The sequence below is a fragment of the Sus scrofa genome, chromosome 3 (assembly GCF_054392235.1).
Source record: "Sus scrofa isolate SSC_HxYL_T2T_F1_AM1 chromosome 3, Sscrofa_HxYL_maternal_Yorkshire_Landrace_v2.0, whole genome shotgun sequence".
NCBI lineage: Eukaryota > Metazoa > Chordata > Mammalia > Artiodactyla > Suidae > Sus > Sus scrofa.
This window is the reverse complement of record NC_139385.1, coordinates 67650604-67664803: the sequence shown is the minus strand read 5'-3', so window position 1 is coordinate 67664803 and position 14200 is coordinate 67650604. Positions and strand designations below refer to the sequence as shown.

Below are 14200 nucleotides of genomic sequence, written 5' to 3'. Positions count from 1 at the left end.
GATGCTGGGTTTGCCTGAGGCCCTCACGCCCTGATCCCCCAGTTTCAGATGACTCGGCGCTAGGCCCTGAGGTCTGCCCTGCAGCCCTGCAGTGCTGGGCCCCAGGAGCCTGGGGGCTCTGCTCTGCAGGAAGGCACTGGAGGCCAGGCAGCAGCAGTGGGGTGGAAGCCCAGTGGGGTTTGCAGAGAACTCCCCCCACCACTGTGTGGCACGTTTATTTCTCACTGCAGCCCCATGAGATGGTACAATCTCCCTCATCTTAGTCACCGGAAAGCAGAGCCTCAGAGGTGCCCAGCAGCTTCTCCCAGAGCCCAGTATCTGTGAGCAGGAAGCCTGGGCCTCAGACTCTTATCTCCTCCTTTCCCTAAGCCTCATCCTGCTGCCCAGCTGGCCGCTGTCCCCCTGTACTGCCCCAGGAGGGGGATGGGATCGTGCACTTGCTGTTTCTCATTCTTTTGGGCTTCGTGCAGAACCTTTGTTTTTGAGCCAGGTTAGCTTGGTGCGTGGCACTCAAGGTATGTGTAATAGCTCCTGGCTTCCACAGGTCTCTAGGCACTGCTGAAATGATAGCATATACAGTATAATAAGCATTCTCGAGAACTTCATGTTTGACCAGCTTGTCAGATTTTTAATTTTCTATTTTCAGATGATGGATTTGGATGTCCTTCTATGAAGAAATGCCACGTGTCTCTCCGGGCGCAAGAACAAACATGTCCAGTAAGTTGCTGGGTGAATTAACTCAAGAGCAGGAACACAGACCCTTCAGATGCAAAGGTGATGACACACTTTGAGAAGACAGTGTGTCTGGATATGTTGGGACCTTTGAGAGGGGTTGTTGCCCAGTCTGATTATCTTAACTTTTAAAGGTTGGTTTCTTCTAGAGGCAGTAGGAACTGTAGCAAGTAGGATGGGAAGCACGTGAAACTTAATCCTTGCTGCCTTCCCACACTCAGAGCAGATTGTGAGTTCTGGGCTGGCCTGGAGTGTCCCTGTGGCTCAGCCTGCAGTGGCCCTTTGCCCAGAGACCTCTGTGCAAACAACCCTCTCCAGTTTAGTGAGGTGTAGATTGTTGTGTCTTGTGGGAACAAAAGCCTGAGGCTGACACAGGTGAAGTTTCTGTAGCTCTGGGAGGGACAGAGCGCAGATGCACACGTGCCTTTGGTCTCCACTGTTGTGTGCTGTCCTGGTCAGTGGACAGCACACCTCTTCCTGCATCTCTTGTCCTAACAGAGATGGTAGTGACCTGAGTGAAAGATTGTCTGAGACTCACCCAGGGAAAAGCATAATAAAGCAAACTGAGGGAGTTCCTATTGTGGCTCAGTGGTAACAAACCCGACTAGTATCCATGAGGATGCAGGTTTGATTCCTGGCCTCACTCAGTGGGTTAAGGATCTGGCGTTGCCGTGAGCTGTGGTGTAGGTCACAGACACGGTATAGATCCCTCATTGCTGTGACTATGGTGCAGGCCAGTGGCTACAGCTCCAATTAGACCCCCAGCCTGGGAACCTCCATATGCTGTGGGAAGCGGCCCTAGAAATGACAAAAAGACAAAAACAAACAAACCAAAAAAACGGAACCTTAGTTTAGGATTACATTTAAGCTGTTCTTTACTGCCGCATGTTTCTGATAAAGGGAGCATGGTGATTCCTCTAGAGATCCTGTAGGCGGGCCATGCTGGGATGTGTGAGTGCAGAGGAGGGGCGACTAGACCTAAGATCCCCACTCTGCCCTGGCTCCTCACCTGCCAGAGCACCTGCTTCACTGTCTCTTGCATGGGTAGGTCACATGATCTCCAGGTGAGCCTCACAGGGCTGCCTTAGTCTTGCGGGTGGGGGTTTTCTTTCTCTTTTTTTTAGGGCTGCACCCATAGCATATAGAGGTTCCCAGGCGAGGCGTCTAATTGGAGCTACAGCTGCTGGCCTACACCACAGCCACAGCAACATGTGATCTGAGCCACGTGTGCAACCTACGCCACAGCTCATGGCAAGGCCACATCTTTAACCCACTGAGCGGGGCCAGGGATTGAACCCGCATGCTCATGGATACTAGTTGGATTTGTTTCCACTGAGCCTGGTTTTTTGTTTTGTTTGGTTTAAATCTCTGTGTTCCTATTTCTCAGAATTACTGCCACCTTAGGGGACTAGGGCTTGGTGACAGCGCTTCCAGGGGCATCAGGCGTGGTCTGACCCAAGAGCAGGAAGCACATCATCACCAATGACATCATGACAGCAAGAGAGCACAGCCCTCGCCATGGCGCCAGGGCCCGTGCGATGCAGCGGGCTTCCACCATCGATGTGGCAGCCGACATGCTTGGCCTCTCCCTGGCAGGTGAGCCTCACAGGGCTGCCTTGGTCTTGGGGGTGGGGGTGGTGGGGACTGCTCTCAGTGTGCAGGTCCCATACTGTGGCAGTGCTGGGAGGGCCAACATAGAGAGAAAGTCCTCTCTCTTCCTGTACACTGCTTCTGCTGGACTCCTGCACCCACCACCAGTTTCCCAGTTCACATGGGCACCTGCAGGCCTCATCTGCCAGTCGATAACTTGGTAATGTCCACAGTGCCATCTGGCAAGTGCCCAGACCATAAAAGCCCTTTGTGTTGTGGGTGTGCAGACCCGAGGGGAGGGGTTTGGGCTCAGGGTCTGAGACTTCTTAGGACTCTCAAAACAAAATCTCTAGCAAATGAAGAAATCATCTCATGTAACAGTTTCAGAAGGAAAAGAGAGGGTTGGATTGTTTTCCTAGTTTTACTGAGCAGTATTGACACTCCTCACTGTAAGTTCAAGGTGGACAGCTTATATATGGTTTGATTCCCATCTCTTGTGAAGTCATTACCACCAGTGCATTGGATTTTTTGCATATAATCTGAGAGCAGGAAACGTTTATTAGGGGTAATTTTTTTTCTCTGTCATTTCTTTTTTTATCCAGGAAATATACAAGATCCAGATGAGCCTATTTTAGAATTCAGCTTAGGTAGGTGTCTTTTTTTTTTTTTTTTTTTTTTTGGTCTTAAAATACATGTTGCTTATGGACAAAAACAAAAACACCACTGACAATATGGCATGAGTTTGTCTCCAAGATCTTGCTGCTGAAGTGCTTCTGAGAAAATGAAGCCCTGAGGCTGCGGTGAACTCCCTGTGGGTGGGAGCAACTGGGTGGGAGGGGGCTACCATCTGCTCAGCATGTGCCCCTCCAGGCTAGCAGTGGGGAGGGGCAGGAGGTGAGCAGGGATGGGGAGGGAGGGCAGAGGGATGGGGCTAAGGGCCACCTCTGGCCATGAGGCCCCATGGGTGTGCTCTGTGAGCAGAGCTGAGACCCCCTGTGTGCTCCCCTCTTAGGGGCATCAGAGGAGAGAACACATCAGCCACTGTCATAGCTGTGCCCCACTGAGGCTCTCTGCCTGCCTCTCCCCTTCCCTCCCCGCTGCTCTTGCCCTGCCCTCCCTCTTCCTCGAATCCTAACTTAGCCAGGCTCTTTCCTCCAGGCTGTCTCTGGAGTACTAAACCATCCACATTCACTTCCCCCAGAGATGCAGAGGCGCGGCCTTCTGGAAGCCAGCCAAAGCAGGCCGGCTGGCCACTTGGCTGCTGTCGTGGAGCTGGCCTGGCCACCCTATGCCTCAGCCTTCTGATAGCACATGCTTAGAAACCAGTGGACCTTGATTTGTGCTTGCAAAGATTGGTGCATGCATGTTGATTGCAGCTTTATTCGTAGCAGCCAGTACTGGAAACAACTGCTCCTCCATCAGCGGGAAAATTAACTGTGTTACTTTCAAGCAGTGGATGCCAGGGAAAAGACTGACGAATGATACACACCCATGGGAGCATCTCAGAAGCATTGTGCAAAGTGAAAGAAGCCGTAACAGGGGCTGTAATTCCATATGAATTATGCCTCAAAGTTGATTTAAAACAAAATGGCGGAGTAGATCAGTAGACCTTTGTGAAGGGCCCACCCACCACATGAAAGAGAAAGAAAAAAAAAATAGACCTTGGAAGAAACAGAGACACTAAGGAAAGTGGAAGAAACTGTCAAAGAGATGATGACATGTATCCTCAAGAGAAGATGGTGTGTCCATAAAACAAGAGCAGGAGACTATGAAGAAAAAAATGAACATGTGTGGTCTTAGAAATTTAAAATATAATAGGAAGTATTTTAAAATTCAGTAGAAGTTGGAATATATTTGAATAATTATCCTAGAAAGTAAAAATTTAAGAGCAAAACAAAATGGGAGAAAGGAATTCCTCTTGTGGCTCAGTGGATTAAGAATCTGACTAGTGTCCATGAGGACGCAGGTTCGATCCCTGGCCTCGCTTGGTAGGTTAAGGATATGGCCTTGCCGCAAGCTTCAGCATAGATCACAGATGTGGCTCAGATGAGGTGTTGCTGTGGCTGTGGTGTAGGCCAGCAGCTGCAGCTCTGATTTGACCCCTAGCCTGGAAATTTCCATATGCAGCAGGTGTGGCCCTAAAAAAAATAAGTAAATAAAAAAGGTTTAATACAGAAAACATTTGAGGGAAAGAAAACCCTATCAGAGAGAAATAATCACAGTTGACATTTTGGTATATATCCTTCCATTTGGTATATATATATATTTTATTTAATACCTGCACAGTGTTGTACAGAAATTTTTTATGATTTTTGGTTGCGGATGTAATGGAAGTATTTATAAAAATGTCATCCTAGTGTTCTTAGCATGCTTTTTTTTTTTTTCCTTGTAGCAAACTGTCACTGGCATCTTTTCATTTTAATAAACATGGATCTGCTGTCTCATCCTTTGGGACGCCTACACAGAATGTATTGTATGGCTGCACCATATCTATTTTAACCAGCCTCCTATTGTCGCTGTTTAGGGTCTTTCCAATTTGCCTTTATAAGCACTGCTACAGTGAATATACTAATGCATAGATCTTTCACATACTTTGCTGATTTTTCCTTAGGGTAAAGAATTGCTGAGTCGGATGAGATCCGTTTGAAATATGTTTTACTGGCTTACCCCACTAGCATTTATTCAGCTGGGACTACAGATGATCTGGCTGGAGAGATGAAGCATGCATATCAGAGATTAATGGTTTCTATGGAAATGTGCCAGCAGAGTGATGGCAGTGACAGCGGGCCGCTGAGAGAAAGCTTCATGGAAGCGAGGGAACAGAGCTAGAAATTCAACTTTGGGTGAGAGTTAGATAGGCTGGGTGGGGTGAGGTCAGGGAGCATGTCACTTGTAGGGCATGTGTTCTGAAGGTGACACTTGGCCCACCAGCCCTTAAACTGATAATGAGTCTTTCCTGCTAGGTGTCAGCCTATTTGCCGTCATCTGTGCATGTGAGGCCCCGGATACTCTAACTCTGGAGGGGGCAAGATGGCAGCCAGGAGACAAGACAAGGGGCCACCGAAGGGCGTAGCGCAGAGGAGGGGGAGCACATGGACAGTCACATCTCTGCTTCCTGCCGAGGCAGACGTAGCAAAAGAAATGGAGGAGAACTTTGACAACAACAAAAACAAAAAAGCTTCTGGAAGAGAACAAAGGATAACTCATAACCACAACTTTTGAGGGTTGGCAAAGATTCCTTGGCTGGAAGCACTGACTCTGTGCTTTTTGCTATTACTGCCGTAAGGAAATACCACAATATAAACACCTCACAGCAACTCCACTATTACCTTATAGTGCCTTTAGGACAGAAGCTGAAAGGGCCCAGCTGGAACTCAGAGTCTCCTGTCACCAGAACCAAAGTGGCAGCAGGGCTGTAGTCTGTTCTGAGGGCTCTGGCGGAGAATCCATGTCCTTGCTCATTCAGATCATTGGCAGAAAGAGTTCCTTGTGGTTTCAGGACCGAGGTCTTGTTTCTTAGCTAGCTGCCTGTTGAGGCCTGTTCTCAGCTTGTAAAGGCCACTCCCATTCTGTGGCTTGTGGCCCCTTCCTCTGCCTTCAGAGCCGGCCACGGCAGGTCAAGTGCCTTTTGTGCTTAGAATCGCTCCTGCCCCTTTCTAAAATTGTCACATCTTTCTTTTTTCTTTTTCTTTTTTTTCTTGTTTTGTTTATTTGTTTGTTTTTGTTTTTGTTTTTGCTGTGGCTTTTTAGGGCTGCTCGTGCAGCATGTGGAAGTTCCCAGGCTGGGGTCCAATCAGAGCAACAGCTGCCAGCCTACACCACAGCCACAGCAAAGCAGGATCCAAGCCACATCTGCAGCCTACACCACAGTTCGTGTCACATCTTTCTAACTCACCCTTCCACATTACTCTTCCATTTTTAAGAGTTCGTATGATTAGATTAAGCCCAGTCATATAATCCAGAATAATTTTTCAATGTCAAGATTGCATGACCTTAATCATACCTATAAAATCCTTTTTGCCTGATTGCAAAATGTTTACAAGTTCCAGGGGTTAGGATGTGGATGCTTTTTTTTAGAGGGAGGGACATTTCTCTGCCTGTCAATCCCCAAAATCAAAACTCTAAAATAAAATAAAACTCAAAAATCCAAAACTAAAAAAATCTTTAATTAAATGAATGAATCAACCCCAGACTGGGGGCAAAAAAAATTTCACAACACATATACTTGACAAAGGACAGATTTCAGAATAAAATGCTTTCGAAACAAACAGTAAGATAAACCAACCCCCCCCCCCGCTACAATCCAGTTTAAAAGTGAGCAGAAGACTTGAGCAGACACTTGACAAAAGAAGTTACAGAAATTAACAGTAAACACATGGTGAAAAGATGCTTCGCATAGTCGTCACTGGAGTGCAAAATAAAACACATCCATTAGAACAAAAATAAAGATCAACCCACCAAATGTTAGTGGGATGCAGAGCAACTGGAAGTCATGTGACTTGCTCGTGGGATTGTAAAATGATGCCATCAGTTTAGAAAACTGTCAGCTTTTTACAAAGCCAAGCATATCCTCTACTATAACCTAGTATTCCACTCTTTGGTGCTTATGCAAAAGAAGTGAAAACACGTTCACAAAAAGATGCAAGCAAGAATATTTACAGCACCTTTATTTAAACTGGTTCAAACTAGAAGCAACCCAAATGTTTATTAACAGTAGAACTGGTAAAAGAGTTATCTTGGGAGTTCTGCCATGGAGCAGTGGGCTAAGACTGCAGCAGCTTGGATCACTGGAGGCACAGGTTCCTTCCCCAGCCTGGCACAGTAGGTTAAAGGATCCGGCATTGCTGCAGCTGTGGTGCAGGTTGCAGCTGCGGCTTGGAGTCATTCCTATGCCTTGGGTATGGCCATTACAAAAAAAAAAAATAATAATAATCATTTCTTTTCTGTTTTCATTTTGCAGCTTGCAGTGAGCTGCATACGCCATCGCTAGATCGAAAACCAAATAGTTTTGTGGCAGTGAGTGTGACCACCCCACCTCAGGCGTTCTGGACGAAGCACGCACAGACGGAGATAATCGAGGTGGGTGCTGTTGGCCCCTGGCCTCCCGCAGCTCTGCGACAGGTGTTTCTGCCCCAGTGGGAAGACTGTTTTCAGTGGCCTGAGCACCTGTAGCTGCAGCTGCATTCCTGTGAATTGTCACTGTTCTTGCATTGGGTTTTCAGTACATTGCTGGTTTTCATCACACTTTCTCATCTGGATGTGGTACTTAGATGTGCCACATTCTTTACAATTCTTGATTATCTATTGGCTGACTCTTTTTGAACAGTCATCTTCCAAGGTTGGTTGCCTCTTAAGAGGTAAGACCCAATTTTTCCTTGTCACCCCCAGTAGGCAGCTACTTATGGAGAACTCATTAATCATAGCTTGGAGAGTGTTAATGTTAACCAACCCTCTTACTGGACATATCTTTATTTTTATTGGTTTTTATTTTTATGTCCATTTGCAATGTGTTATATATTTATTTTGTACATTAAAGGAAAGGATATGCATTCACCTTGGGAATTCTATAGAATGTCTGTCGGTCATTTCGCACATTATGTAAGTAAAGAAATGAAGTGTAGGAGTTGGCGGCTGTGAGCTTCTGCAGGATTTTGTTGGTGACATGAGCCTCTTTCAACATTGTTGCCTCCCTGGCAATCTCAAACAAACAAACTGCATTTCTTCCTCTTTCCCATTTTCACATTTTGGAAGGTAGACCCTTTTTCATTTTCTGGGAAATAAATTTCCAAGTTCAAGCCCACTGTTCTGTTTTCTAAGCACTTGGTGAGGACTGCCTACGTAGAAAGCAGACTGTCTGTGGATGATACGAAAACCCTCGAGTCCTGTCCCTGCCTTTAAGTAGTCTTCCATCCTGGGGGTGAGGAGGCGGAAGTGAACATGGCTACATCACACAGAGCCGAGAGTAGGAGTGAGAGTACAGGGGTGACGGGTCCCCTCCAGTTCCGGGGACCAGAGCCTGCTTCCTCGGATGGCGCTGAGTGAAATTCTGGCTAAGTGGGCCTGGGGTGGGGCCCAAGGTTCTGCATTTCTCACAGGCTCTCGGGATGCGTGCGCTGCCGAGAGGCACACGTGGGGTGCTGTGGTGGCTGTGAAGGGCGTGGCCGTAGGACCTGGTCTTACCAGGCTTCAGCCTGTTTGGTGTGTGCAGAAGACGCAGCAGGAGTCTTTGGGGCCGGGAGCTTATAGCTGCAGGTGCCGGCCCTCCCGCAGGGGTGTCACCGGCCAGGTCTGCTTCAGGGAGGTTCCAGGATGAGTCAGAGGTCACTGGAGGAGTGGCAGTGGTGTGGGGCCCCCTGGCAGCAGGGAGGAGGCCTTTGGGGGAGGCTCTGGAGGTGGGCGTTGCAGGACTCCATCGTCACTGGGTGGTTGAGAACAACAGAGAAGAAGGCACCAGAGCAGATGCTCAGTTTGCAGCCTCCCTGGAAAGAGAATCAGAGAGGGTCTGGCCCAGCAGTGGAGGGAGAGGTGGGGTGGGGTTCTGGCTCCAGGGGGCCACCCAGGAGGGGCTGCCTGGGCACTAAGATGGTGGATCTGGGGCTGCACATACAAGCAGACACTGTTGACTGTTTGGCTGAGCTGGTGAACCACTGCCTGTGGAAGAGAATATGATATAAGGGGGCTTTGAGGGAAGGGGCCTGGCTTTGACAGGAAGAAGCTACCTGTGGCCCAGAAACTATCAGCTAGTCCTCAGGAAAGGGCAGCCTTGATTATTCCAAACTCGGGATTCTAGAAGTAAGGAACGACTGTGGCCATTCATTTCCTCTTCCATCCGCAGTAGTAGATTCAAATAAGTAACTCATCTAAAGTTGTAAGACTAATGCATGTGGATATTCAACTCATTTTCATTTTAGAAAATCCTTCCTACTGAGAGAGGAAGACCGAGCACTTGGGCACACCTTGCGTGGTGGCCCGTTGGGTGTATCCAGACCTAGAAAACTCTGTCCTTTTCACAAAGCCGTTTTTGGTTGTGCATCCACTCAGGTCCCAGTAGCATTTGTGTTGATCCATGTTGGTAAGAGTGGTAGTTTCTCCTTCTGAAAATGTTGGTGTATTTCAAAGGCAACTATGTTAAAAAAAATCCCACTCTGTGTTCTGATTCTTTTCTATTCCAGGGAACCAACGATCCTATATTTCTAAGCAGCATTGCCTTTTTTCAAGACTCTCTTATCAATCAGATGACACAGATCAAACTCTCCGTGTACGATGTCAAGGATAGATCTCAGGGAACAGTTAAGTACTGTGTTGTGGTTCCTGGGATATTCTTCCCTTTTTAAAAAGTTACGTAATTGTTTGAGAGGTGGACCCAGGTTGACTTCACTCCTGGCTCACAGATTAATGTCCAGACATATTGTCTTTGGGAATTTCCTTCTGAGCCTCCCTGTTAGGCTCCTGAGATGCCCTGGAACCAGCTAGCCCAACTCCCCAGGGCTGGGCTGAGAGGACAGAGGCAAAGCAAGGGCACTAACGCTGTCTCTCCCGCTCTTCCTCAGATGTATTTACTGGGCTCTGGCACATTCATTGTCAAAGACCTGCTCCAGGACAGGCGTCATAGGTTGTATTTAACACTAAGGTTGGTATTTCGTTTGTTACTTTTTGAGGATCTGGAATTATGAGGTCCGGGGTTGGAGAAAGGCCCAACTTCGGACACTGGACAAGCGCCCTGTCCCCACCTCCTACCCCCAGAGGCTGTTCTTATTGGGCAGCTGGTTGTCACTGAGGAGAGAGAAAAACTTCAGCCTCTCAGAGGGCCTATGATGGAATAGAAATGTGCAGTGTTCCTAGGAAGTACTCAGACCTAAGGGAAAGCCTGTGTACATGTCTAGCGATAGGGAATGTATTTGTCTGTTACCTGTCCCCTACCTTGTAGGGTATAGTCTCCTGCTGAGCAGGGCAATTAATGGTTTTTGCCTATATCCCAAGTACCTAGAATGGTGCCAGGTGTTCAATAAATATTTGTAGGAGGCAGTGCCCACCTCCACTATGTGGGGGGTCATGATGTCAGCCCTTCCTGGAGTTCCCATTGTGGCTCAGTGGTTTAAAAACCTGACTCGTATCCACGAAGATGCAGGTTGAGCCTTGGCCTCGCTCAGTGGGTTAAGGATCCGGCATTACCAGGAGCTGCAGTGTAGGTCAAAATGTGGCTCAGATCTGATACTGCTGTGGCTGTGGTGTAGGCCGGCAGCTGCAGCTCCGATTCAAACCCCAGCCTGGAACTAAAAAAAAATAAAAAGATGTGAGCATTTTCCAAATTCCTTTTAGGGGCATTTCCCACCTTGACTTGTCTCTCCCCACCCCCACCCCCTGCCACCCTCAGTAACATAAAAATTAGGAAAATAGTCCAAAATAGCAAAGGAAATGTTGACATAGAAGATGAATTCCCTGCTAGTAGTGTGACATTTTGAAGATACGGAGTTGATGGTGTTGCAGGCATGGGCAGGGCGAGCCTGACTGTGATCCCAGTGTATGTGGAGAGCCTGACTCAGGATGAAGGCAGAGTCTCAGGGAAAATGAGTGAGATTGTGTGGGGAAGGGCAGTTAGAGAAAAATGCTCAGGTGCATCTTATGCTGGAGCTGATTCTAGTGGGATTGGAGTTAAATGTAGGAAATGGACGTCGTTCCTTTTATTGTATTATTTTTATTATTATTATTTTTTTTAGGGCTATGCCTGTGGTATATGGAAGTTCCCAGGCTAGGGGTTGAATCAGAGCTGTAGCTGCTGGTCTACACCACAGCAACACAGGATCCAAGCTGCGTCTGCGACTTACACCACAGCTCATGGCAACGCTGGGTCCTTAACCCACTGAGCGAGGCCAGGGATTGAACCCGCAACCTCATGGAGACCAGTCAGGTTCATTATCACTGAGCCACAATGGGAACTCTGACATCGTCCCTTTTAAAAGGAGCTAGAGATGACCGTGACCGTCAAACAGAGAGCCCAGGGAGGGAGTTTTTTAAGTATGAGAACTGTGAGTGTGGTCAGTGGATGTGACTACATAACAGTTTTGAACCTGGCCACATCCCACACCTCAGATAAAAGTCTGAGGCCTCAGGTATTTCTGAATGAATCCAGGATTCACTGGGGCTTCCCTGGAAGAAGGAGATGGGCCTGGGCAGCTAGCAGCAACCCTGAGGGGCTTTATGGATGATGCTGACAGGGGCTAGAGTGGCATCAGCTGTGTGACGTCAGGACTCAGAGGCTTTGGGAAATCCCTGGTGGCCTAAGCTTCCTTGGGGTCCAGGCCTTGAGGCTAATAAGCTTGAAGGTGGCGTGGGAAGGAGCAGAAGGCTCCACTGCTGGAAGGTGCTCTCCCATCTCAATTCAGAGAGGTGTCCCGTCAGCGTCTGGGGCAGGTCATCTCCTCCCGGGGGGCACAGACGCCACCTCTCTTCTCTGTGGGGCTCATCCCCCTCACACACAACCGTCGTCTGGGCCTGCTTGTTTGGTTATCTGCTGCCCCAGAACCTGTGCACACTATCGATGCCGCCTGGCTGACCAGCTGGCCGGATCCTGGCACCCCCAGGACCCCTTGACCATGGAGGGTGCTGAGCCTTGCGCTCAAGTGGACAATGAAGGGCAGTCTGGGTGCCGCTTACCCAAGCACATTGCTGGTTGCAGGTCAGCAGAGAGTGACCGCGTGGGTAACATCACTGTGATGGGCTGGCAGATGGAGGAGAAGTCAGACCAGCGTCCGCCCGTGACCCGGTCTCTGGACACTGTCAACGGGAGGGTGAGTGTGCCGCATCCCTTCTCTCCTTTGGGAGTCAGATGGCCATGCCAGCGGACTTGGTCTCCAAGCTCAGGGAGGGGAGCAGAGCCTGCTGCCAGTGCAGCCCCGCCCCAGCACATCTCCCTAGAGAGAAGGGCATCCCCTGCCTCTGCTTCAGCCTTGGGCCCTTTAGGGAGAGGGGGCTGCAGTGGGGAGGTGACAGGGCCTGTGGGCATGGAGTGAGATGCAGGGGACCTCTGAGCATTGGTTAATGTCTTCCTCTCCCAGACACTGTCGTGTCCCACAGCCGCCACCTGCGCAGCTCACACCTGCACCCCCGACCGCCTGCCTTCCTGCCGGGCCGCCCACAGGCACTCTCACTCTCAGACAAGAGCCCAGGCACTCACAAGCAGTCCTCATAAACACAGAGATCTCTCATTTTATCCAAAATCAACCCGAATGTCAGCTGTGGAAGCACCTCTTCCTCTGCCCTTTCATCCTCCACATCAGAACACTCAAAAGACCAGGGGAGGCGACTTGGCCGAAAGATAGGCGTTTCTAGAAACTGGGTGGAGTGTGTTCCATGTCCTGGGCCTGGGTTCCCTTGTTTGGGGCTGGCTGTCACTGGAGAGTTTGGGCCATGGCATTTGAAGAGTTCTGTGGAGTTTGATGTGCTCTGGAGTCATCTGGTCAGTTTTCCCACGCTTCTCTGTATGCATTTCTAGATGGTTCTGCCTGTCGACGAGAGCTTGACCGAGGCCTTGGGAATCCGATCCAAATATGCTTCCTTGCGAAAAGACACTTTACTGAAATCGGGTAAACAGCTTCCTCCGTCTGGCTTTTGCCCCCCTTGTGAGTGTCCTTTCGGTCCCCCTTCCCTCACCCTCTGTGATTGCTACAGCCGTGCACCCCAAGTGTTACCCTCTCTCTGCATATCAGTGAGCTGTTCTTTTTGTCAGCCTGTTGGGACATGGTGATTCTCTGAGAGGGGAGGGTTCCTTCTCCTTTTCACTCTGTCTCCTTGGCTTGGGCTCAGGGACTGACAGCACCCCCCCACACCACCCGGTGCCGGCACCTGAAAGCTGGTGACATGTTCTGGGCTGACAGGACCTCTTGTCACCATCAGGCTCCATCACCAGGTGGGTGTGGGTTTAAGTGCTGTGATTCCCTGAGATGCACAGTAAGAGGACTTGGGGTGACAGCAGCACTGAGGGTGGGGGTGGGGCAGTGGGGAGGGCTCACTCATGGCCTGTCCCCCCACCCCCCAGTGTTCGGCGGCGCCATCTGCCGCATGTACCGGTTCCCGACCACTGAGGGCAACCACCTGCGGATCCTGGAGCAGATGGCGGAGAGCGTGCTATCGCTGCATGTCCCCCGGCAGTTCGTGAAGCTCCTGCTGGAGGAGGATGCGGCCAGGTGAGGCCGAGTGGGGGCCCGAGGCCCGTCTCGCCTGTCAGCTGCCACCCCTTCCTTTCTGGAAAGCTCTCAGACGTGGTGGGTGGAGAGCTGGGGGCCCAGCCCACAAAGCCGTGTCCCCAGACTGCACGCCTGATGCCCCGGCCTCGCCCCCAGACTCCCCTGCACCTGGGCTGGAGAAGGGAGAACAGCCAGTTCCTCTTATCTTGGGGCTGCCTCAGTGGTGGTTTCCTAGCGTCCAGGCTCCAGAGGGCTGAGGGAGGCCAGACACGCCATTCCTCTGTGTCTCAGCACGTTCCACTGTCCAGAGGTGAGGCCATCGGCCTCAGAGACACCTGTGCTCCTTGCCCCGAAGCCCCGTTTAATCACAGACGCTGTACAGCCGGAGCGGGAAACTGCATCCATGTCCTACTGGTCTAATACTGCGGCGTTGTTGTTACTTTATCTTGAGAAAAATTCAAACACGGAGAAAAATGGCAAGAATAATGCAATGAGCTACTTTATCCCACCTATAGGTGTATATTTTGTAGAGTTAGTTGTAAAAAACTTCCTCTCAGCTTTTCCATATTTGTGTATATTTATAAAACCACCACATCTCCCTTTGCCTGTATCTTCACTTTTCATGTTATAATTTTTAGTTTTGCGTACTCTCCCATTGTTTGCTGGACTCTTGGAAGCATCCATTCATTGTTGTA

At 49.5% G+C, this 14200-nt stretch overlaps 1 protein-coding gene across 40 annotated transcripts in view; it reads left to right on the top strand.

The window, feature by feature from the left end:
- Nucleotides 1-14200, top strand: part of INPP4A (inositol polyphosphate-4-phosphatase type I A) — a 123410-nt gene that overhangs the window by 71813 nt on the left and 37397 nt on the right. For 26 of the 40 annotated variants that reach the window (XM_085015392.1, XM_085015393.1, XM_085015387.1 and 23 more), the window contains exons 2-10: nt 647-717; nt 2120-2328; nt 2925-2969; nt 7283-7401; nt 9495-9611; nt 9873-9952; nt 11999-12110; nt 12815-12905; nt 13358-13505. In XM_085015392.1, the coding sequence (XP_084871518.1) occupies nt 2223-2328; nt 2925-2969; nt 7283-7401; nt 9495-9611; nt 9873-9952; nt 11999-12110; nt 12815-12905; nt 13358-13505 (818 nt within the window). In that variant the 5' untranslated portion in view covers nt 647-717; nt 2120-2222. 40 annotated transcript variants of the gene reach the window in all.